Source organism: Eptesicus fuscus, chromosome 8, assembly GCF_027574615.1.
Source record: "Eptesicus fuscus isolate TK198812 chromosome 8, DD_ASM_mEF_20220401, whole genome shotgun sequence".
Lineage (NCBI taxonomy): Eukaryota > Metazoa > Chordata > Mammalia > Chiroptera > Vespertilionidae > Eptesicus > Eptesicus fuscus.
The window spans coordinates 61395080-61419970 of NC_072480.1; the positions used below are offsets into that span (position 1 = coordinate 61395080).

At 40.2% G+C, this 24891-nt stretch overlaps 1 protein-coding gene across 1 annotated transcript in view; it reads right to left on the reverse strand.

Annotated features, from left to right (window-relative positions):
- The window catches only part of UGGT2 (UDP-glucose glycoprotein glucosyltransferase 2), a 164830-nt gene that overhangs the window by 60653 nt on the left and 79286 nt on the right, over positions 1-24891 (reverse strand). Inside the window, exons 17-24 of the mRNA XM_054719890.1 lie at positions 23452-23616; positions 22978-23101; positions 22783-22881; positions 20394-20488; positions 18060-18266; positions 14735-14866; positions 4366-4490; positions 1940-2035 (exon numbers count right to left, since the gene is read on the reverse strand). Of these exons, the coding sequence (XP_054575865.1) occupies positions 1940-2035; positions 4366-4490; positions 14735-14866; positions 18060-18266; positions 20394-20488; positions 22783-22881; positions 22978-23101; positions 23452-23616 (1043 nt within the window). The remainder of the gene's footprint in view (positions 1-1939; positions 2036-4365; positions 4491-14734; positions 14867-18059; positions 18267-20393; positions 20489-22782; positions 22882-22977; positions 23102-23451; positions 23617-24891) is intronic.

Here is a 24891-nt window from a genome sequence, read left to right on the forward strand (position 1 = left end):
AATCGAACTGTGACCTCCTGGTTCATAGGTGAATGCTCAACCACTTAGCCATGCCGGCTGAGCAAGTTATCTAGATGAAAATTTTACAAATTTACTGGTCACTTTCTGTAAGCTTTATAAGATGTTATGGCTAAGGTAGGCATCTATTTACTGCTGCTTTATGTTTTCCCCCTCAAACTACTACCAATTCTGTGAGGTGTATGAATCAGAATTCCAATCCCCAGAAATAAGCAGAAAAAAGACACTGGGGAATTGTAAACCTTTGTCACAAAGTCACACTATGTCCATCCCTCTACATAAAATAGAGCAGTAAGCCAAAAGTAGCAGGACACTGATAAATGTGAAAAATAGAGAAAGGAGAGACTATAGTAACAATCCCATATAATAAAACCCTAATATTCAACTTTGTTGACTGAACAGCGCAACGACCAGCGGAACAACTGGTTGCTATGATGTGCACTGACCCAGGGGGGCAGATGCTCAATGCAGGAGCTGCCCCCTGGTGGTCAGTGCTCTCCCACAGGGGAAGTGTGGCTCAGCCAGAAGCCGGGCTCACAGCTGGCAAGCGCATTGGTGGTGGTAGGAGCCTCTTCCGTCTCCATTGCAACGCTAAGGACAGCGAGCCAAGAGGTAAGGAGCAGCGAACAGGCGGGCGATAAGGAACGAGGGGTCCTGGACTATGAGAGGGATCCTGGACTGCGAGAGGGCGCAGACCAGGCTAAGCACCCACCCCCCCCAGTGCACGAATTTTGTGCACCAGGCCTCTAGTAAACTATAAAAGATCAATGTGTCATACATTTAACATGAGTAAATAGTCTCAAACATATAAAAATTCCTAAATATAATATAACTTAATGGGAATAGTATAGTGACTAACATTTAAAATGATAGTTTTAATAATTTGTGTTGAATTATTTTAGCACATAGTACTTAAGAAATAAAAAAGTTTGTAAAAAGAATTCCATTGGATTTGTTTAAAATACCTAAAAGAATTGAATCTCAGTAATCTGACAAAAATAAAAAACCTCACTCCTGATAGTGCCAGATAATTTCTCTTTAGAAAGAAATTTTCCCCGAGAATAATACTATACATGTGTGCACCTGAAACCTGTATAATTTTATTAATCAGTATCATCCCAATAAATGCAATTTGAACCAGGAGGTCATAGTTCGATTCCCGGTTGGGGCACATACCCAGGTTGTGGGCTCAATCCCCAGTGTGGGGTGTGCAGGAGGCAGTCGATAAATGATTTTTCTCTCATTATTGATATTTCTATCTCTGTCTTCCTCTCTGAAATCAATAAAAAAATATTTTTTTAAAAAAACTAAAGGAATTAACCATTGTAGATGGTCTCTTTAATTTAAAACATCTGATATATCGTCCTTAATTTTTAGCAGTAAAATTATCCAGCAGGATCTACTGTCTAGCTCTGCCATTCTTATTTTAACATTAAATCATATCAACTGCATGTAAAATAAAATATATTTTATTTCCCAATGTTGGAAGACCCATGTTTCAAGTGAAGTTTACATTACCTTTAATTTAATTGCTAATAAATTAAATATTTCACTGCAAATCTTTCACATATGTGAAGACATCTGAAAGGATAGACTTTTAAGAGCTAAAGCATGTTTTATCTTCTAATAGTAAATACAAGCAACATAAGATTGCATCTACCGTAAGATCAGAAAACTTAGTGTCATCCACTTTAAGTTTACGATAAAGTAATTCAAAATCCTATATCTTATATATATATCATTCTTTATTTACAGCAATGTAGACTTAACAGGAATTTCTTTTGCTAATCTTGTCAAACACATTTATTTTCTAACACAGAACTTTTAATTCTTCTTTAATTTTGCCATATTATGAATACAAATGGAAACCATAATTGAATACAGGATTCAGTGAAAGAGAACAGCACTATTATATTCTTACCTGTGATTCTCTGTTAAAAATTTGACATTATGACGGGATTCACGTGTAGGCAAAGAGGAAACAAGGGCATCAACTTTCATAACAAGGTCACTCTTTCTAGATAAACAAGATAAACAATGTATGAGTTTTTCAGAAAGAGAAATATCCGTATTTTATGTCACAATTAATGCTCTGAGAAAGGGGAATTTAAAATTGAAGGTTCACTGAAGAACACTTAAAAAAAACAACCCACACCAAATAAGTGTTTCTATCTATCTACATACAAACATATATACTTATATATAAATTACACACCTAATATAGCTGTATTTTATTTATATTATAAATACATATGTGTATTTGTATAGCTACATATAATATATATGTATTTTTTTAATAAGTGGGATAACTCAATATTATATGAAGACGACAATTCCTTAATATAATCTATAGATTCAAATAAATTCCCATAAAAATTCCAGGGATGTTTTTGGTAGAACTGGTTATGCTGGTTCTAATCATATTGACACTGAAAATTTTGAAGACAAGGCAAAGGGGGAGTTTCCCTATCTACTATCAAAATTTATTATAAAGTTGTGGTAACTGGAGTGTGGGATTGGCATGAGGCAACAGACCAGTGGAACAATAGAAAAATCCAAGAATTAAAGATATAAATCAGAAAGAAAAGCAAAACTGTAAAACTTCTAGAAGACAATAAAAGAGAATATCTTTATGAACTCAGACTAAGGAAAATTCTTACACATCCTCTCTCTCAGATCATAGACAAACTATGAATGAAAAACCCTCATAATATTTTTTCATTAAAATAAAAAACCTCTACATATGTGGCAACATTCTATATAATAAACATGTAGTATGCAAATTGTCCCCTCGACTGGGAGTCCGACCAGGGGGATGGGCTGGCCGGGGGGGGGGGGGAAAGGAGGGAGGCCCTGGCCAGTGGCAGCAGCAGGCGATGGGGGGAGGGGAGGAGAGAAAGGGGAGGGAGGGAGGCCCCGGCTGGCAGCTGGCAGCCGCTAGGGACCCTACCAGTGCGCACTGGGCCTCTAGTTTTATAATCAAAAAGTAAATAGTCAAGCCACAAAATGAAATATTGTACTTGCAGAACACATAATTGATAGATTAATATACAGAATCATAAACAATATGTTTACAAATCACTAACAGGAGAAAATAACCCAACAGATAACTAAGTAATATATATGAACAGGTATTTTACAGGAGAACAAGCATGAATGAAGATAGTCATATGAGAAGATACTCAACTATGCTAGAGCTCAAAGAAATGCAAATTAAAATAAGATACAATTTAACATCCATTAGATGGGAAAAATTTACAAGTCAGATAACACCAAATACTGGTGAGAACTTGGGGAAATAGGCACTCATACATTTCTGGTGGGAGTACTGATTGTTCCAACTACTTTAAAAGATGAAATTTAGCAATATCTGCTAAAGCTGAAGATAAGCATACCCTACAACCCAACAAACACACTCCTCTAAACTCACACATTGCACAAGGAGACATTAAAGCAGGTTCATTATAGCACTTCTGTAACAGTAAAAAGCTAAAGCCAAGTTCACTGTACCTTAGTAATGGATCATATAAATAAACTTCAATCTATATATATAAACGGCTAAGTGACCGTACGTCTGTCTGACTGTCCAACTGGCCAGTACATATGATGCGCACTGACAATTTAAAAATAAACGTTGACTCGCGCATGTGCGATACATATAAAGCTCTCGCTGGTGCCAATCGCACACGTGTGTTTCGGTCTGTCATTGTTGATCATGAATTTGGTTGTTTTTTATGACATTCTGAAGCTGAAAGAAAGCAGCATCGTCGACAGAGTATGTCTGAAGACCAACTATTGGCAAAACGTACCTCTGACACTTCTATTATAGAGAAAGGGTGAATAGCGATATTAAAATATTTCTTCTAATTAATTGCCTTTCAATGTGCATGAATCCATGCTCCGGGCCACTAGCATATTCATAAAATGAAATACTAAAAAGGAGTTAAAATGAATGAGCAAGCTCTATTTCAATGAACGTGGATAAAGCTTCTACGGAAGTAGATAGCAAAAGGAGTCTTCAGTATATTAGCATTTCTCTAAAGAAGTAAAAGCATTCAACACAATCAAAACTGATAGTGCATATTTACATATAAAGCAAAATTAAAAAGTAAAAACAAATACAGGAGTCTGGTACACAACCTTTAGAAAACTGGTTACCTCTTGGGAAGGGAGGAGATTGAGGGAAACAGAGAAACAGTAAGACCATGGCAAAGAAAACAAAATATTGACATCTATGGTTTGGTGATAGTGAGTAAATGGATGTCTTTTATTATTTCTTTATATTCTCTATGAGATGGAAAATACCAAACCTGAAAATGAATTGCTCTTATGATTTTACATACTTACTTCTTTGAGCTGATTGCCATATTTTCAACAATGCCTTTAATTTTCTCTGCTAAATTAGTAAATGTTATCTTTTCCAACAAGGAGAAATCTTCTGCACAGAAATTTTCATTCAAAGGTCCTAAGAACTAAAATAAAGGCAATCATTGTATATCTTCTAAAATATTATTTCATGAAATATATTCTCATGAAATAGATATTTCTTTAAGCAAAAATTGATTACAGATTAAAGAGATAGTGGCCCTCAATCCCACCATTTACTAAGCCCACTGGGATAAAATGAAGAGAAAAATATTTTCTCTTTCATAATACAAATAACATTTGCATAAAGAAAAAGTCAAAGTAACAAAAAGTAGCAAATTATTTTCATTTGAAATATAATGCTCCCTAAAACCTAAGACTCTTTAGTTTTATTTTCTGTTTATCTATAAATTGTAGACCATATGAGTAAACATGAATCTATATATAAAAGCCTAAGCAACCGAACGACCAGTCGACTGGTTGCTATGACGCACACTGACCACCAGGGGGCAGACGTTCAACGCAGGAGCTGCCCCCTGGTGGTCAGTGTACTCTCACAGGGGGAGCACTGCTCAGCCAGAGCTGGGTTCACAGGCTTATGGCTGGCGAGCGCAGCGGCAGTGGCAAGAGTCTCTCCCGCCTCTTAGCAGTGCTAAGCAGCAGCGAGCCGAACAGTAAGGAGCAGCAAGCAGGTGGGCTGTAAGGAGCAAGGGGTCCTGGACTGCAAGAGGGATCTCCGCTGAGGGCTCCCAGACTGCGAGAGGGCGCAGGCTGGGCTGAGGGATTACCCCTCCCCCATTGCAGGAATTTTGTGCACCGGGCCTCTAGTTAATACATATGGCAAGGCATAAAAGAGCAAAAACCAAGAGACAAATCACATAATCCTCTCTAATAAAAGGGTAATATGCAAATTAACCATCACTCTGCTACACAAGCCATGCCCACCAATCAGGGCAAGTATGCAAATTAACCCCAACCAAGATGGCTACCATTGGGTTTCCCCGGCAACAGAAGAAGCCAAGCTTTCCACACACTCTGGCGGGCCCAGGCCTCCACTCAAGGATACAAAGTTTCAATTATAGAAGGTAAACAAATCCAAGCGGCAGCCATGGGTCCAGCAGGAGGCTTGGCTCCACTCCAGGCTACAAAGTTTCAATTGTACAAGGTAAATAAATTCCAGATACCAGGGCCTCTGCTTGGGTCGCCAGGGGTGTGGCTGGCCTGCAAACCGCCACAGGCCCCTCACCCAGGCCGACGCCCCAAGGGAACCCCACCCTGATTTAGGACACCCTTCAGGGCAAGCCAGCTGGCCCCCACCCGTGCACCAGGCCTCCCTCCTATCTAATAAAAGAGTAATATGCAGATTGTCCATCAATCCAACACACAATATGGCTGCCCCCATGTGGTCAAAGATCCTGCCCCCATGTGGACACAAGATGGCTAGCAGGGGAGGGCAGTTGGGAGGCACCAGGCCTGCAAGGGAGGGCAGTTGGAGGCAATCAACCCTGTAGGGGATGGCAGTTAGGGGTGACCAGGCCGGCAGAGGAGGGAAGTTGGGGGCAAACAGGCTGGCAGGGGAGCAGTTAGACATCAATCAGGCTGGCATGGGAGTGGTTAGGGGGTGATCAGGCTGGCAGGCAGAAGCGATTTAGGGGCAATCAGGAAGGCAGGCAGGCAAGCAGTTGGGAGCCAGCAGTCCTGGATTGTGAGAGGGATGTCCCAGATTGGAGAGGGTGCAGGCTGGGCTGAGGGACACCCCCGCCTCCATGCACGAATTTCGTGCACCGGGCCTCTAGTTGCTTAATAATACCAACCAATCTTCATCTGATACTGTATAATGGTTTGGAGCTCAGCAAGGTCATGTAGGTTAGCTTTAAACCAGTAAGTACAGAGGGGGTCAACTGTCAAACTACCACATACCTAATTTCTCAGGATGGCTAGTCCATCATAACTACCACCAATGCTACTACCATTAGCATTTTCTGAGGAAATTAATACATGAAATCATCAGACTATTATGAACACATACCCTGATGTAGAAGGTGGGCCTGAGATAGTCTCATGCATTAAACAGTCGTACTTAATGACAACCAGAAAATATGTCAAGCAGAATATTCTTTTTTTCTTAGTAAAAAGGCCAGAATGAAATGGTTGCAGATTTTCTCACTTCTCCTTCACCTGGTTCTGCAGTTAATAATTTCTAAAACTTAATGAAGTATAGTTCTTGAATCTTTCTTATTTGCTCATGTCATAGGTGATATCATGTTTCACCTTAAACATAAAACATGGCTCTTAAAAATAAAAAAAATGGGCACTATAAAACTAAAAGTATACATATAAACATTTCATCACCTTAAAATTTGATATCATTTTTAAGGTGACTTTGAAAGCACTTTTAACATTATATATTTTGGACTATGAATAGGAAAGGCCTGGAAAATAGTTTAAATTTTATCTATAGCACCCATAGTAACTCAAACAGTTTTGTTAATAGCTCAGAATAGGAAAATAAAATCTCAATTATTTTTTAAGGAATTAAAAAGATGGCTATTTTAACTGATTAAATTTACCAGAAAACCAACTCTATTTCTATATGTAAGTCCAGCATCAAATAGCTAGGAGGACCCTGCTTCTTCTGTGTCTCACTTCTTCTATTTAAAGTTAAATATGATAATTGTGAAACAAAGTAACTTAAATAGTATAAACTTCTATCATATCCATGTTGGGAAAAGGAACATTAAATCTGAAAATCATGTATTGATACAGTAAGACCTATTTGGTGCTTAAATCTTCTTTACAACATTTTAGAAATGTTATTTTTTCAGTTATACAGAACTAGAGGCCCCGTGTCCATGGATTTGTGCACTGGTGGAGTCCCTTGGCCTGGCCTGTGGGGATCGGGCCGAAACCGGCTCTCTGACATCCCCCAAAGGGTCCCAGATTGTGAGAGGGTGCAGGCAAGGCAGAGGGACCACACCGGTGCATGATCAGGACCGGGGAAGGACCGCAGGAGGGCTCCAGGCCATGTTCGGCCTGTCTTGCTCAGTCCCAATTGGAGCCGATTGGGGCTGGCTGGCTGGGAAGGGACCGCGGGAGGTTGGCTGGCCGGGGAGGTGCCATGGGAGGGCTCCAGGGTGTGTCTGGCCCATCTTGCCCAGTCCCAATTGGGGTCAATCGGGCTGGGGAGAGACTGCAGGAGGGCTCCAGGGCGTGCCCAGACTGTCTTGCCCAGTCCCGATCAGCGGGACTCCAGCAGCAAGCTAATCTACTGGAGTGTATGCCCCCTGGTGGTTAGTGGGCATCATGGCGACTGGTCGAATGGTCGGACACTTAGCATATTAGGCTTTTATTATATAGGATAACTGCTGTAATAGAAATTCATTAGCTCTTTTGACAGCTTATTAAAATTCTAGAAAACTCTGAGAGTGTTCATCCACATACTGAGCTAAAAATCTCTCTCCACTCGTGGAAATTCAAGTAGATGACCTTAATTCTATATTGATTCTCATCCAGTATAACAGAAATCAATCTACAAATGTAACCATGGTGTCCCATGACAGCCTTCAAATATTTAAAGAGAAAACAGGAGTGAATATTGACTGAAAATTTACTCAGTGGCTGGTGCTATTCTATGTGCCTTATGTATAAAACTATATTTTAAAAGAAGAAAAAAAATTACATTTAATCTGACAACTTCATAATCCATACTATTATCATTCCCATTGTACAAATGAAAAAAAGCAAGTCTCACAGAGGTGATATAATTAATGGTGAAACTAGATTTGGAATCCAGATTTCTCTAGCTTAAGAAAAAAAGGCCTTGATTGTTTTCCTATTTTCTATTACCCCATGTCATTCAGCAATCTGTAAATGTGTAGTGTGATAAAAATAAATTTATTATAATTATAGCAACAACATTATTTAGGGTTTTATTTGATAACAAAATACATAAAATTTTAATTCTTCAGCATGCAGTAAGAAAGTGTCCTTGTTGGTTGCTAAATGGGAGCAGGTTGGGGGACTGGTTGAAAAAGGTGAAGGGAATGAGAAGTACAAATTGGCAGTTACACAATAGTAACAGGCATGTAAAATACAACATAGAGAATATAGTTAATAATCTATATATATAAAAAACCCTAATATGCAAATAGACCGAACGGCGGTACAACTGAACAACCAGACAACTGGTCGCTATGATGTGCGCTGACCACCAGGGGGCACCAAGGTGGAACATGGCAGGCGTTGGCAGCAGGCAGCAAGAGTGCAGAACATGGTGGACATTGGCCGCGGCAGGATGGTGGAGCAGGTGAGCGGGGATGCCAGACCAAGGCAGGGCGCTGGTCGCTGTCACTGGGGTGAGCCTCTGGTGGTTACTGAAAATTCTTTGCTCCCGTGTGCCATGGTTCTGCCCGGCGTTTGCACCTGCTGCTGGCTCCAGCCCCGCTTGCACCCACTGCCAGCGCCGGAGCCACTGCTCACACCCACTGCTGGTGCCCGGCGCTGGCCCGATCACTAAGCGCCATCAGCGGGTGCGAGCGGCGGCTGCCAGCCCCGATCACCCGAGGGCTCCTCCACCTCCCCCAGCTCCTGAGGGGCGATTGGGGCAGCAGCTGTCGCTCGCACCCGCTGATGGCACCGGCCCGCTCACACCCACTGCTGGCACCAGCCCAAATCGCTCCACGCCGTCAGTGGGTGCGACTGGGGCCGGAGACAACAGCGCGTGGGAGTCGTGGCAGAGTGGGAGCGGGGCTTCCGGCAGACAAGGGACCGGGGGCCATGGTGGGATGGGCCAGACGGGGGCCCAGTAGTCTGTCTTCAGACTACTCTCACTATAACTGCTATTCCTAAAACACACAGTCATGACCTCATCTTGGGGCCTTTGTACTCACTGTTACTCCTACCTAGAGCACTCCTCTTCCAGACATGGCTTTCTCCCTCACCTCTTCTGGTTCTCTGTCCAAATGACACCTTATCAGTAAGAATGCTATTTGTTATCTGTCTCTGCCCACCAAAATGTAAATCCATGAAAACATGTTTGTTCACTACTATACTCTGAGAACCCTAGAAGAATGTTTGATTTACAGCAACTGAAACATTAATATATGAATATTTTGTCAATTAAAAAAGAAGAAACGAGTCCTAGGAGAAATCAGTTTAAAATAACTATAACTAATATTTTTTATCACTAATTTTGATAACAATACATGAGATATATTAAACAATGTCAAAGAAAACATAGGGCAGGTTTTCCATCCTATATAATAAAAGCCTAATATGCAAATTGACCAAATGGTGGAACAACCAGTGGAACGACTGGTGGAACAACCAGTCGCTATGATGCGCACTTACCACCAGGGGGCAGAGGCTCAACGCAGGAGCTGCTCCCAGCCCACAGGCCCCAGGCCAGCCAAGGCGGGTGCCAGCAGGGGCCCCCCCCTGATTGCCCCGCCAGTTGCCCCACAGAGGGAGGTGACCAGCAGTGACGACAGGGGGCGGGGCTGGCTGGCAAGTTGGCCAGCCCTGCCCCCAATCACCCCACTAGTTGCTTCCTGAAGAGGGAGGCAACTGGCGGTGGTGGCAAGGCGATCGGGGGGTGGGGCCAGCGAGCAGGCATTGCCAGGCCAGTCAAGGCGGGTGCCAGCGGGGGCCCCCCGAGCACCCCACTGGTTCCCCCACAGATCGGTCCTGATTGCTGGCCAGGTCTAGGGACCCTACCCGTGCATGAATTTTGTGCACTGGGCCTCTGGTAATGTATAATTAAAAGGCAAGGTACTAGATATAGCAGGTCTAATTTCTTTTCCTCTTTATTTCTGAAAATGACTGACAGAGCCAAAGGTAGTCATATACTTTAAAACTGTTTTAAAAAACTGTATTTTTTTCCAGAGTAATTGTTAGAGAATAAGCAATATCATATTTGGGCTTCCACATGACTCACTATCAAAATTCACTAATACAGACAGTCCTTGGGTTATGTCAGACTCGACGTATGTCGTTTCGTGGTTACGTTACCATCTCCCATTTATTCATAAAAAAAAAAAGTGCCGTCATTTCGATGTATGTACATATGTGCTTCATGCTTTTTCATTATTTGTTTACCACAAGTAAAGGTCAGGAATTGTTATCTTTCTTTTAAATTTTTTTTACTGTTTCACTTCATTACTGCTGTGTATGTTCTGCATGTGAGTGATGTAGGTGCTTATGTAGGTGGGTTCCGACTTACAGCGAAAAAAGCATTATGTTGCACTGTAGGAACGAATCTCGGAGGACCTACTGTACAGGGTGGGGCAAAAATAGGTTTACAGTTGTGAAAGTTTATTCTTGTATTATTTATTAATTACTGTATTATTTTCCATATGAACAACTGTAAACCTACATTAGCCCACCCTGTACCTTATATTTCTGTAATAATAAATGGCAATCAGTGTCATCAATTTGTAAAGTAGCACTATACACAGATGAACCTGAGCCTAACTGCTCTTAGGAGCTAATGCAATTAGTCGGCTCAAACACCATTACACTGAAGCAGATATATTTTATCTGTGGAAGCTTGGGGAAATGGATCTCTCATTCGTCTTCAATTCCTATTATTTATAGATTCAGATAAGAAAGAATAAATAAGCATAATTTTAAGGGAATAGTGTGATATGGGAATAAAATGCAGGTGAACAGAGTTCATAAAAATGTAGAAAAGAAAGAAAACAGGAGCATATTAGAGCTTTGAAGACGATTTAGGAATATATAATTTGATAGTTCAAGCAGAGGTCTGTCAAGTACATTGTATTAGTTTTTTTCTTAATAAATCAAAGCACCAAATTCAATTTTTAAAAACTGAATTCCTGAGAACTAAAATCAGACTATCATATTCAAAATATATTAATAAGTAGCTAGTACCCACTAACTGTGTGTCTATAAAGATGCTCTAATCAGAAAAAGGTTTGTGATATACTAAGAGAAAAAAGTGTGATATAAATTTATATATATAAAACAACAATGATGTACTTTATGAAAACCAGAAATAACTCTGTAGGGTCGGAAAAAGGGTTAGAAGGTAATACAGTAAACTTTTAATAATATATTTTACTAGAGGCCCGGTGCACAAAATTCGTGCACGGGGGTGTGTGTCCCTCAGCCCAGCCTGCACCCTCTCCAATCTGGGACCCCTCGAGGGATGTCCGACTGCCCATTTAGGCCCGATCCTACCGGAATCGGGTCTAAATGGGCAGTCGGACATCCCTCTCACAATCCAGGACTGCTGGCTCCCAACTGCTCGCCTGCCTGCCTTCCTGATTGCCCCTATCCGCTTCTGCCTGCCAGCGTGATCAACCCCTAACCACTCCCCTGACATTCTGATTGATGCCTAACTGCTCCCCTGCCAGCCTGTTTGCCCCTAACTGCCCTCCCCTGCAGGCCTGGTCACCCCTAACTGCCCTCCTCTGCAGGCCTGGTCACCCCTAACTGCCCTCCCCTGCAGGCCTGGGTCCCCCCAACTGCCCTTCCCTGTAGGCCCGATCGCCCCCAACTTTTCTCCTCTGCCAGCCTAGTCACCCCTAACTGCCCTCCCCTGCAGGCTTGATTGCCCCCAACTACCCTCCCTTGAAGGCCTGTTGCCTCCCAACTGCCCTCCCCTGCTGGCCTGATCGCCCACAACTGCCCTCCCTTGCAGACCTGGTCCCTCCCAACTGCCCTCCCCTGCTGGCCATCTTGTGGTGGCCATCTTGTGTCCACATGGGGTCAGACATCTTTGACCACATGGGGGCAGCCATATTGTGTATTGGAGTGATGGTCAAATTGCATATTATTCTTTTATTAGATAGGAGGATTAGATAGGATAGCGGCCTGGTGTACAGGTGGGGGCCGGTTGGTTTGCCCTGAGTGTCCCAGATCAGGGTGGGGGTTCCCTTGGGGCATGGGGTGGCCTGGGTGAGGGGCCTGTGGTGGTTTGCAGGCTGGCCATGCCCCCCGGCGACCCAAGCATAGGCCCTCGTAGCTGGGATTTAGTTATCTTCTATAATTGAAACTTTGTAGCCTTGAGCGGAGCCAAGCCTCCTGCTCTCTCTGTGGCCGCAGCCATCTTGGTTGGGTTAATTTGCATACTCGCTCCTGATTAGCTGGTGGGCGTTGCTTGTGGGTATAGCGGAGGTATGGTCAATTTGCATATTACTCTTTTATTTGATAGGATTAGGATGGTGGGAGCAAGTAATCTTTTCCTATAGATGTTTAAAGGTTATATTGATAAACTAGGGGCCCGGTGCACGAAATTCGTGCACTGGGGTTGGGGGTCCCTCAGCCCAACCTGCCCCCTCTCACATACTGGGTGCCCTCAGGGGATGTCCTACTGATGGCTTAGGCCCGCTCCCCACTCTCCTTTGTGGGAGGCAACTGGGCTGATCAGGGGAAGGCACCGGCCCATCACCCCACTGCTGCAGCCACTACCAGTCACCACAGCCACGAAGGTGTTTTCATAACACAGACTCCAATCCCTTCACCAAGAAAAAATGACAACTTTCTTTAGGCATTTTCAAGATGTGTCTTTCATAGGATATGCTTTTTTTTTTTTAAATTCTCACCTGAGGGTATGTTCCCATTGATTTTTAGAGTGTGGAAGAGAGAGGGAGAGACAGAGAGAAACATCAATGTGAGAGGGACACTTTGATTGGTTGCTTCCTGTATGAGCCCTGACCATGGGCACCAGGCTGGGGGGCATGCAGGGACCCCTGGGCCGCACGCAGTGGTGGCCCCCAAGGGTCTCCACACACCCCAGAGGCCAGCAGCCAGCCCCCCCCATCATGTGCGCCAGGCTGGGGGCGTGGACCCAAACTGCCTCTTGGTGCTGGAGCATTCCCAAGCGGCTGGGGGCACAATGGTGACAGGGGATGTTTCCACCCCGCCCCGCCCCCAGCCCCTTGGCTCCTGCACCTATAGGCTCAAAGTGGCCAGGGGGTGTTCTGGGAACCCTGCCACTCAGGACCTAAGCAAGGGGCCTACAGGCTTGGACTGGCCTGGGTCCTGAGGATGTTTGCGGGACCCAGCCCCTTGGCGCCTGCACCCTTAGGCTCCAAGTGGCCAGGGGCATTCTGGGACCCTGCCGCTCAGGACCTAAGCGCGGGCCTACAGGCTCTGATTTGCCTGGGTCCGGAGGATGTTTATGGGACCCAGGCTGCTCAGGACCTAAGCGCAGGCCTACAGGATCTGAGAGGCTTGGGTCTGAAGGATATTTCCCAGACCCCAGACTACTGCAAGTGTTTGGGGGTGGGAACATTCCCGCTATGGCAACACGGGAATGTTCCCGCCCCGCCAAGGCTCCCAGTGGCCAGGGGGCATTCTGGGGCCCCTGCCACTCAGGACCTAAGCACGGGCCTACAGGCTCTGAGCGGCTTTAGGTCCCAGACCCCAGACTGCTGCACGTGTTTGGGGGCGGAAACATTCCCGCGTCGCTATGGCGACACGGGAATGTTCCCGCCCCGCCAAGGCTCCCAGTGGCCAGGGGGCGTTCTGGGGCCCCTGCCACTCAGGACCTAAGCGCGGGCCTACAGGCTCTGAGCGGCTTTAGGTCCCAGACCCCAGACTGCTGCACGTGTTTGGGGGCGGAAACATTCCCGCGTTGCTATGGCGACGCGGGAATGTTCCCGCCCACCAAGGCTCCCAGTGGCCAGGGGGCGTTCTGGGGTCCCCGCGGCTCAGGACCTAAGCGATCCCGCCTGGGTCCGGAGGATGTTTAGGGGACCCAGGCTGCTCAGGACCTAAGCGCAGGCCTACAGGCTCTGAGCGGCCTGGGTCCAGAGGACGTTTACAGGACTCAGGCTGCTCAGCACCCGCATATGCAAATTAACCACCATCTTGTTCGTTCTGATTGGCTGTGGGCGTAGCGAAGGTGCGGTCAATTTGCATGTTTGGGTATTATTAGGTTAGATACTACTTTATACTTCAATAGAAAACATTGTACTGTTGTTATTAAACAATTGTAAGAAGGTTACAACAAGAGTAAGATTTCACAATGTACTTTCTATACTTACTATATAACAGTGGTCCTCAATCACAATGTTGTAAAGTGTACTAAGTTGTTTATTCTAGTACTTATATTAGGAAAAAATAAAAGTTAGCCCCACAAGAACATTCTCTCTTCCCTGCAATCAAGGTTCTCACCAATGGGGGAAGAGATGAAGTGATAGGTACTGTGCCATAAATTAACCCTTTCAGCACCATTTACTTCTGCTGAGAACTGTCTCATGTGTCCAGCATACAAACACCATTCTCTGTGTGTGTTACATCGCATGAGTTGTGACGGAAAAATGTTTGAGACCCCTGTACCACAATGTCACTGAGAAAAGTGAGCAACTGTTTTTCTACTTACTTTCCCATTGCTGACAATACCCATTTCTCCAGGACCCAACTTAAGGACGTCTTGACAGAACAACTGGTGAGTTCGAAAAATATTCACCCCAATGGTATTATATTTTTTCTCAAAAGCATTCTTATCCATCTCCTAAAGCAAGAAAATATGAAATGAATAAGAGAACAGTAAATATATTAAATTATTTTTAACAAAGCTTACTTTATTAGTGTAAAATTTAAATTATACTAAGTTGTGACAAAAAGTACTATTTTCTCCTGAATCCATTTTAAAAAAAGAAATCTTTCTCTACCAAGTCAATTACAATTTTGTATATCTTTTTACAAGTAGATAGTTTGCTATACATTCTTTGAGAATTTCAGGTGGATTACTGATTGGTAATGCTAGGGAACATCAATTTAAATAAAATTTAACATTCCAGAAAAGATATAAACCCAGTTAGTAATAGTGCATTTAACTTCAGAAATACAAAAGTAACCCATGGTCAGAGTCATAAAATTTATGGGTATTCACAGAAAATTAACCACAAGTAAGTTCCTTACATCTTCATACTAACACACTTCTTCATATCAATATTTATCATTTTTTTATGTGCATCCAAATCACCTTGGTGCCTTGTTAAAATGAAGTTTCCCCTTCAGTAGATCAGGGTGGAGCCTTAAATCCTGAACTTCTAACAAGTTCAGAAGATAGAATTGTTTCCCCTTTTCTGTCCAATATGGTAGCCACAGCCACAAATGGTTACTGAGCCCTGGACATGTGGCTGGTATGACTGAGGAGCTGATTTTAAAGCTCAATTTAATTTTAAGTTTAAAACAGCTCCATGTAGCTAGTGACTACAATATTGGACAGTGCAGCCCTAGATCTCCTTACTCCCAAAATCTCTATCTCAGTCATCCCGGCTCTCACCACAAGCTCCTGACCTTCCAGCTCACTCATTCTGTTACTAAACATTACTCACACTTTCAGTCCACTGACCCTACCACTTATTTATTGTCCATTATACTTCCCATATCATAATTTCCCTCCCACCCAAGTTACACCCCGGAATCCTTTACTGTAACATCAACCTTCCATGCTCAGCTCCCTGGAATGCTTCCCTCAGTTACATTCACCTTGCAAAACCCCAACTCTGGTTAAATACAACTCTGCTTCCTCTGCAACTGGACCCAAACAGTGTTAATAAAGCTGGAAAAAACATGCAACCAAGGCTGACCTCACTTTCAATTTGTGGTCACTAATCTCAAGTGGGCCCTCAGAAATCTTCCCACACTACGTATTGAATTCACTTTCTCATTCTCTGAGTAACAGAAACATATTTGACATTTTCTCCTCTTTCCTCAAACCTCTAATAGCACCTACTAACACTCTAATACCTAACTAATGACCCGCCTTTCTTTTGAAAAATGAAAGTAATCAGAAGAGAAGTACTTTTCTTGTTACCACCAAATAAATCTACCCTTCTGCATCTGTACCCATATAGTCTGCCTTTCTTCTGATTAAAATGAACGATTCCTGTTCTTAAACCAACACTTAACACTGTCCATTGGATCTCAGCACCTCTTAACTTCTCAAGAATTTTGCTCCCCTGTCTATATGATCCTTTTCTTACTGTTGGATAGATTGTTTCCATTAACATACAGAAAAGTGACATCTCCCAAATTTAGAAAAATTTCCTTGACCTCAAGTCCCATTCTGGCTACGGAAAACTTCTCCCTTCAGTGTGCAAGAAACTTCTTTAAAAAACTATACTTGCTATCTCTTTTCCCTGATTTTCTATTTTCTCTTGAATCTAGTGCACTTTTATGCTTTTCATTCCACTGAAGCTGTTCTTATCAAAGTCACCAAGGATACCTTAATAAATAAAATGGTCAGTTAGGAAGTTGGATTTCTGAAAAATCTGGCATAGGTGATCATCTCCTACTTGAAATATATTCTCCATTTGGCTTCCAGGATACCATAATCTCTTGGTCACCTTCCTAATTCATTGGCTGTTCCATCTCCTTTATAGGATCATCCTTTCCTTGTGTTCCTCCACATTTCAGAATGTTCCAGGGCTTAGCTTTCAATTTCTCTGGTCTCTACCCACCCTCACTTCTGAGGTTTCTCATCTAGTTTCTTAGCTTGAAATTATATATAATGTTGATAACCCTCAAATTGACTCGCAAAAAAAAAAAAAAAAAAAAAAAAAAAAGACAATCCCTCATTGATTTCTACATTCATTTACTCAATTGTCAACATTTCCACTTGAATGTCCAACAGGCTTCTGCAACTTAACATGTACAAAACTTAGCTCTAGACCCAGGCCCTATGTGTCCAAATCTTCTCTTCAATCTAGACTTCCCCATCTCTAAATAAATAAATAAATAAATAAATAAGGATACCACCATTAAGTCTAGCTGTTCAAGACAAAATCCTAGCCTATTATTTTCACGTCACATACACTTGAGCAACTAATACTAGACCATAATATAACCATTATTTATTAACCATTTTACCATCTCCACCTCTCCTAACTAGTTCAACATACCATTATTTCTTGCCTAGATTATAGGCAAGAAATGCAACAGCATTCTAAATGTTCATCTCATTTCCACTCTTGTCTACCTACTATCAAATCTTCACATGGTACCCATAGTCATCTTTTTAAAGGTTATTCACCTCTTCAAGATTCCTTAATGACTTGCCATTATACTCAGGAAAAATTTCAATCCCTTACTGTGGCCTATAAGTGCTTGAGATATCTGGGGTTATATTTCTGACCTCATGTGCTAGTACTCTGCACATCTCTCTCTCTATTTTGGTCATAATGATCTTCTGCCTATACCTCAAGTCTGCCAAGACTGTCTCTGTGTCAAACCTTTAGACTTGCTATGTTCTTGAATCTGGTACATTCTTCTCACAGACTTTCCATGGTTTGGAGTCCTGCCCAAATGTAGGCTCTGTAGAAATACCTTTCCTGACCACTCCAGCTAAAAGAGCATCCCTCAAACTATCTACCCTCTATGTTTCTTTATTTTTTCCAATACCACTTACTTTGTCTGTCTTTCCCACTACCATGTAAGCTCCACAAGAACAGGGACTCTATTCTTGTTCACAAGTATATCTCCATTGTCTAGTAGATAATATATAAAATCTAATTTGTTAAATGCCTCTATGCAAAGTCATATTATTTAACATTTATCTTTTCCCATTTAAAGAAATATTTATTATCCCCAAATGATTATATTTATTAACTGATGTTTTTCAGTAACATTATCTCCAAGCATATTTATTCTTTTGAAATATTCAATACATACTTATTATTTCAAACAAAGTTACTGACCTCAGTAAGGAATGTTTTAATTTTATCTCCAGAGTAAATAGCTGTAGCAGTTTCTTCCTTTGCCAGTTTCCTGAGAAAGTTTCTCAAAAAGCTGTTTTTCTGTGTAAGAAAAGCTGCCAAAATTCCTCTAGAAATAGCTGTGTTCTCTTCATTTATTTTTGATGTAGGATTATAAATAACGCCCAACCGACTATGAAAACTTTTTTTCTGAAAAACACATTTATAGGTGAAAAAAAAAATCTGTGTCTTAGATATCTTTTTACAGTTGAACTTTTATCTTTCCAATCAAGTTTATACTTTACTATACATATTTCACTGTCAAATTCTATGTTGACTATTGAAGATGACCTATCACTGAAATAGCCTAAAAACAATAATTTTAGTAACTCCAACTGCTTCACCTCTTTGCATAATGATTATTTTATAATGCAATACTTTAACCTCTTCTTGTGTATGTATGTCTATGAAATAACAAAATTACAAAACAAAAACGCAGATTAACCCATAAAACAACCACCCAGGTCAAAAAATAGAGCACTGTCAAAGATACTTCTCAGGAGTGATTAAAAAGGTAAATTCCAAGATACTATTTCCATGGATGAATGTGAGGCAAAATCATAACATTTCTGAACTGTGAAAGTAGTCTCTAAATCAGTCACACATATCCAACAGTAAAGATAAAAATCTAACTGGCTATGGGGACTTAAGCACAACCTTTTACCAGTAAGTGGCTTGTGCTCACCCAGAGATATTCCCCAGGAAACCAAGATAAAAGACAAAAACAAGGGGAAAAAACCTGAGCAAGAATATCAGAGATATACAATGAGAGGGCAATAGACTTTACAGAATTAGTTCATTCACATCACTAAAAATAGATAAATCAATAAACTATCCAACAAACAACAAGTAGCTCAGGGAAGGGTGGGAGGGTGTTGTTACCAGGGAGGGTGTTGTTATCCAAATATGCTACAGCGTATTACTAGTATCCAAATATGCTATGGTGTATTATCTAAAATGTTTTGTTTTCAATAAAAAAATTATGAGACATGCAATGTAACAAGAGAGTAAGATTCAGACAAGGGTGAAAAACACACACACAGCATTAGAAACTGTCTTTGAGGGGCCTTAGTTGTTAGACTTAATAGATGTAATATATTCAAAGAACTAAAGAAAACCATGTCTAAAGAATTAAAGAAAGGTATTTTAATAATATTTCACAGATAATAATAATGAAGAGATAGAAATTATATAAAAGAACCAAAAGGAAATTCTGGAGTTATAAATTCAGTAACTAAAATGAAAAATGTTCTAGAAGGGTCCAATAAATATGAGTTGGCAGAAAAATCAGTGAATCAATAGAGATTATACAATCTGAAAAACAAACTGTAAAAAGAATGAACAGATCCTCAGAGAAATGTGGAACATCATTAAACATACCAACATATGCATAATGGAAGGGCCATATACATGTAACTACTGGGGGAAGGGCAGTTTGTGAGCCTCTCAAAGAACATGCTCCCAGAAATTCTTGAGAAGGAAGAGAAGGCAGAAGTTGACTGTTGTTCCACAGATCCCAAACAACCGGTTTTGAAATGTGCTGGTCTGCAGGCAACTGAGGAAAGCCAGAATGTGTTCTGAGATTATCTAATATGATGTGAAAATCTCCTAGCAGATGTTATGTTTCATTTTAAATGTATTAATTATTCTTAATGTGGTAGCAGGGCTCCAAGATGGCCCCCAATGATTCCCAACTCCTGGTACTCATACTTACAGTTCCTTCTTATAATGAATAGAAGTGATCTGCATAACAAAGAGAATAGCATGGAAATATAGTGTGTGACTTTGGAGACTAGATCATAAAAGACATTGTGACTTGTGGTTTCCATCTATAACTCTTTGTCACTCATTCTGGGGAAAGCCAGCTGTCATTTTGTGTGGACACTTAAGCAACACTAAAAAGTGGTCTACGTGGCAACAGGAAGAAGCATTCTGTTCATGGCCAGTGAGAAACTTGAGGTCTCCTGCTAACAGCCATGCAAGTGAGCCATTTTAGAAGCTGATCCTCCAGTTCCAGTAAAGCCTTCAGGTGGCAGCAGCCAAAATCCTGACTGCATCCTCATGAGAAACCCCAAGCCACAACCACTCAGCTAAGTCACTCCTGAATTCTTAAATCCCAGAAACTGTGAGAAGATAAAGGTTTACTGCTTTAAACCACTAAGTTATAGGGTAATTTGTTATACATCAGTAAATTTACACTTAGTTAATACAAAGCAATTTCATAAAATATTTTGGTTTATGTTTCTTGGGTGCTTTTATCTAGGTAAACTTACTCACCATGTGCTTTAATGCATTCAAAAGCAGTTTTCTCCCAGATGGTTTGTCAAAATCAGCAATAATCCAGAGAGTAATGGAAGAAATTACATCTTCATCTGAAAGTTTCAAATGGTTTAGCTAAACTAATTATTTTTAAAATAAAACTAAAAGCAGAGGACATATCCAGTTAAAATTAAAAAACAACAATATTAAAATTAGTCTTTTGGAAAATAAGCAAATGTTAAAAATTATACACGCACAGTGACATAAAATGCTAGAAATGTAATTCATGATATAAGCTCTATATAAACTCAGGTACCAAGAAGAAAGAACAGTCCCTAAAGGACACGTCTATGGGATACTTCTATGAGTAGAGAAAGTTGTATTATGCTTATCATGGTTCCAGGGTTGGCAAGCAAAACTGCCTTCTAGCTATATTTGTAAAAAAATAAATTAAGAAACTGATATGTATATCCCCATATATAAAAAACACACACACCCAGATACAATAAGGTTTATTAGTAGATACTAGAAACAGCAATATCTTATTAGTTTATGATTCATTAATTCAAAATGTCTGGCTTTTATTAACTTGGTCTAATTCACATCATCTCATGCCATCAATATCAGTATAATTCTTTTTCTGAAAAATTTGAAAATTTGGATGCCACAGAAAGAAACAATTTTTAATTCTTACGTCTCAGTTAAATGAATTTATTTCATCCAGCTTCAGGATATAACATTTGAAATAATGGTTATCTGGTCATCATTAAAATCTATAGAAAAATTATTCTTTTAGATCACATGACCCACTTAAAACAGTTATAAAAACTTTGTTGTTCTGTAGATCAGCAAATTCTGGTGCCCTCTCAATGTCAGCCCTTTTACCATACAGTAGTAAATGAAGAAATGTTTCAAATGTGCTAAGTAAATTATAATTTTTTATTTCTTTACACATTTACATAACTGCAAATAAGAGGAACTTACGATGCTTCTCTGTTAATAAAGTATTTTTAAGCTGCACGAAATTTAAAGGCTAACTTACTCTTATGCCCAGAAATACACCCCAGAACCTGACAAATATTTATCCTTTTATTTCCTATTTCTGACTCCTTTTCTTTCCCGTCATTTTTACACATTAGCCTGCCATAAAGTGGAACTTTTATTTTACATTTCATTATTTGTTGGATTGTGTGTAGATAGATCATTTTGTGAACATAAAATCATGAATCAATTAGAAAGTAATTTGGGGGCCATCTGGTCCAAAGTTGGATTCACTCCTTACCACTCTCAAAACTGGTTGTGTAGCCTCTGCTTAAATCTCTCTCTGATAAAAATTTACTCCTTACAACATAGTTTATTCCATCTTTAGATCACTGTCATTGTTAGAAAGTTACTGCTTTAATACTGAGATACAAATAAGCCTTCTTTTATGTATTGGCTCTCATTTTTCTCCCTACAGCTAAGCAGGTCAAATAAAATAAAGCAAGACAAAAACCAACCAAACTTTAATTATCTCATCTATCTTATAATTATCTATCTTATCTATCTGATAAGATTAAAAAATGTTTGGCCCCACTGCAGACTTCCCTATCTAGGCTAAATTCTTATTTCCAAATATGTTCCTGTCTTGGTTTCCCTTCCTTTGGTTTGACTCCCAAACCTCAGCAAAACATCCACATATTTTTTTTTATTTTAATACGTTTTTATTGATTTTTTAGAGAGAGGAAGGGGGAGACAGAGAAACACTGATGTGAGAAATATTTATCAGCTGTGTCCTGCACGCCCCCTACTGGGGATTGAGGCTGAAACATGGGCATGTGCCCTGACAAGGAATGGAACTGGCAACCTTTTGGTGCATAGGGCGAGGCTCAACTAACTGAGTCACTCCAGTGGGGATACACATGTTATAGCTTGCTTTAAAAAAGGCAAAAAAACTAAGATGAACCCCTTCTGCATTTATAATTAGCTAGGATAGCACAATCCTTATATCCTAACAAATTACAAGCTCTCAAATTGAAAACCAGGCCTCTAGTCAAATATCAATATATAAACATGTATTATGGTCCTAGCTGGTTTGGCTCCATAGTTAGAGCGTCATCCCACAGACTGAAGGATCTTGGGTTTGATTTGGGTCAAGGGCATGTACCTCAGTTGCAGGCTCAATCCCCTACCTTGGTCAGGGCACCTGTGGGAGGCAACCAATTGCTGTGTCTCGCTCGCATCGATGTTTCTCTCTCACTGTCTCACTCCCTCCTTCCTCCCTTCATTCATTTGCTATTCTGTACTATGCATTATTATAATTATTATCTGAGGATTTTTTAAAAAAGTATTATACAAACACCTTACTAAAATTACAACATTTTGCTACTTTAAGAATAAATTCAGGGAAATAAAATATGCTTATTACCTTCATGGGTTAAATAATACATGTTCTCTGCAATTACAGCACTCTTATCTTGTGAGTCCAAGAAAAAGAAAGTAGAGAAATCTTCAACATCTGCAGTTACTGAAAATTTTCATATTAAATAATAAATAATGAATTAATAAAACATTCACAATTCAATAAGCATTTGTAGAAAAGAAAACAGGAGAATTATTTTACCTGATGTAGATATTAAATTAAGGTACTGCCCTTCGCTGTACAAAATCGAAGGATTTATACGGGGTACAACATTATTTTTATCCATAAAGAAATCAATTGCATTTGTTCGATCATTTAATGTGCCCTAAAATAACAAAAATACTATTTAGGTAATAGAGGCAATTTATATGCATATATTTTAAAGTTATGCAGAGATTACATTTAAAGATACTCAGTATAAAATAAATCAATAAATAATATGTTATTTAGGATTCTCATAATAAATTTTCATGTAAAACTTTGAATTTTCTTTCCAATTAAATTTTAAGATGTAATTATGCACAGATAAAGTTAATTATAACTTTAAAAATCACTACTAAATGATCAGGATGAAAATTTTTACAAAATTAACTTTTGCTATTAAAATATTTCTTAATACAAAAAGTCATTTATAAATATCATTCATCATATATTTTCTCATAAATGCTTACCTACCATATAAACTTCCCTTTGTAAATATATGGTCATATCCATCATTTTTTGAAGAAGAGCTCTTTCTAGTTTTTGAATATTTAACTCCTCATGATTAAAGGATTCACCATTATAAAGAGCTTGAGGCAAAGGACCCAGGCCAGTCATCTTATAAAAGCTTGCTCCTGCCTATTCAGTTAAAAAATATCAGAGTTAAACAGAATATGGTTCTCTAAAAAAGAAATACATAAGAAAAAGAAGGCACACTGCCACATCTTTATATGCCAGAGAAAAAAATGTTAATTTTGATAATTTTACCCAGCCTTTTAAAAGATTGTTTAAAGGAAAATCTACATAGAGCAAGAGTCAGGGAACTTTCTGTGCAGGGCGAGATACTAGTAATATATATTTTAGGCTTTGTGAGCTATCAGGTTTGTCTGTGTCACATCTACTCAACTCTGATGTTATAGTGCAGTGCAGAAGCAGCGATATACAACACAAGAACAAACAAATATGGCCATGTCCCCCAAAACTATGAAAACAGGCAGTGGGAGGGCTAGATTTGGCCTATGGGCTATAGTTTGCTGACCCTTGATATGAACTACGATATTTACTTTTTTAAAAATATCATTCACCAGGATCAGAGATTCATTTGTCCCTATATATACTTGTTTAATAAGCATTTATTCAATTCATGCCACCAGCATTAGGCTAGACCCTGTGAATACAGAACTGAAAGTTTTCCCTCAAGTGGTTCATATATTTACAAACAAAATGCAGGCATGTACAAGGATCTATGGGAGCCCAGAAATGAAGCATCTAACCAAGTCTGTGATGGATAGGAAGGTATCAGAGAAGGACTCTGCTAGGGGGTAACACCAAAAACATCAAAGGATGGGCAAAATCTGCTAGGGAGATGAAGTGGAAAAAGACATTCCAAGTGAAAAGAGACAGCCAAGCAAGTGGGGGAGGGAGAGAGAAAAAGGCACATTTAGGCAATTGCAAGTAATTTGCGTTGTTTACAGTGGGGAGAGCTGTCAGATAGGGGTCAGAGGAGACAGGCAGAGGCCAGATCATGAAGGTCTTCAACATCGGGATTTTGTCTTCTGAGTGATAAAGCATCACTGCACACTTCATTCATTTGCTATTCTGTACTATGCATTATTATAATTATTATAGCCAACACTCTCACAATTACTTGATGAAGCTAAGTATTCTGATTACTTCCATTTTAAAGGTGATGAAACAGATATGAAAACATAAAGTCACTTCCAATGTCACATAGCTACTACATTTTGGAAACAGAATTTGTATTTAGATTTAACCAAGAGTCTGAACTGAACTCTTAACCACTGGACTATATTTCTTCTGCATTTATTGAGCACTTACTATATGTTAGGCTATGAATGCATATAAATAATATTCAAACTCCTTCCTAAGAAAACATACTTTAACAGAGGGAGA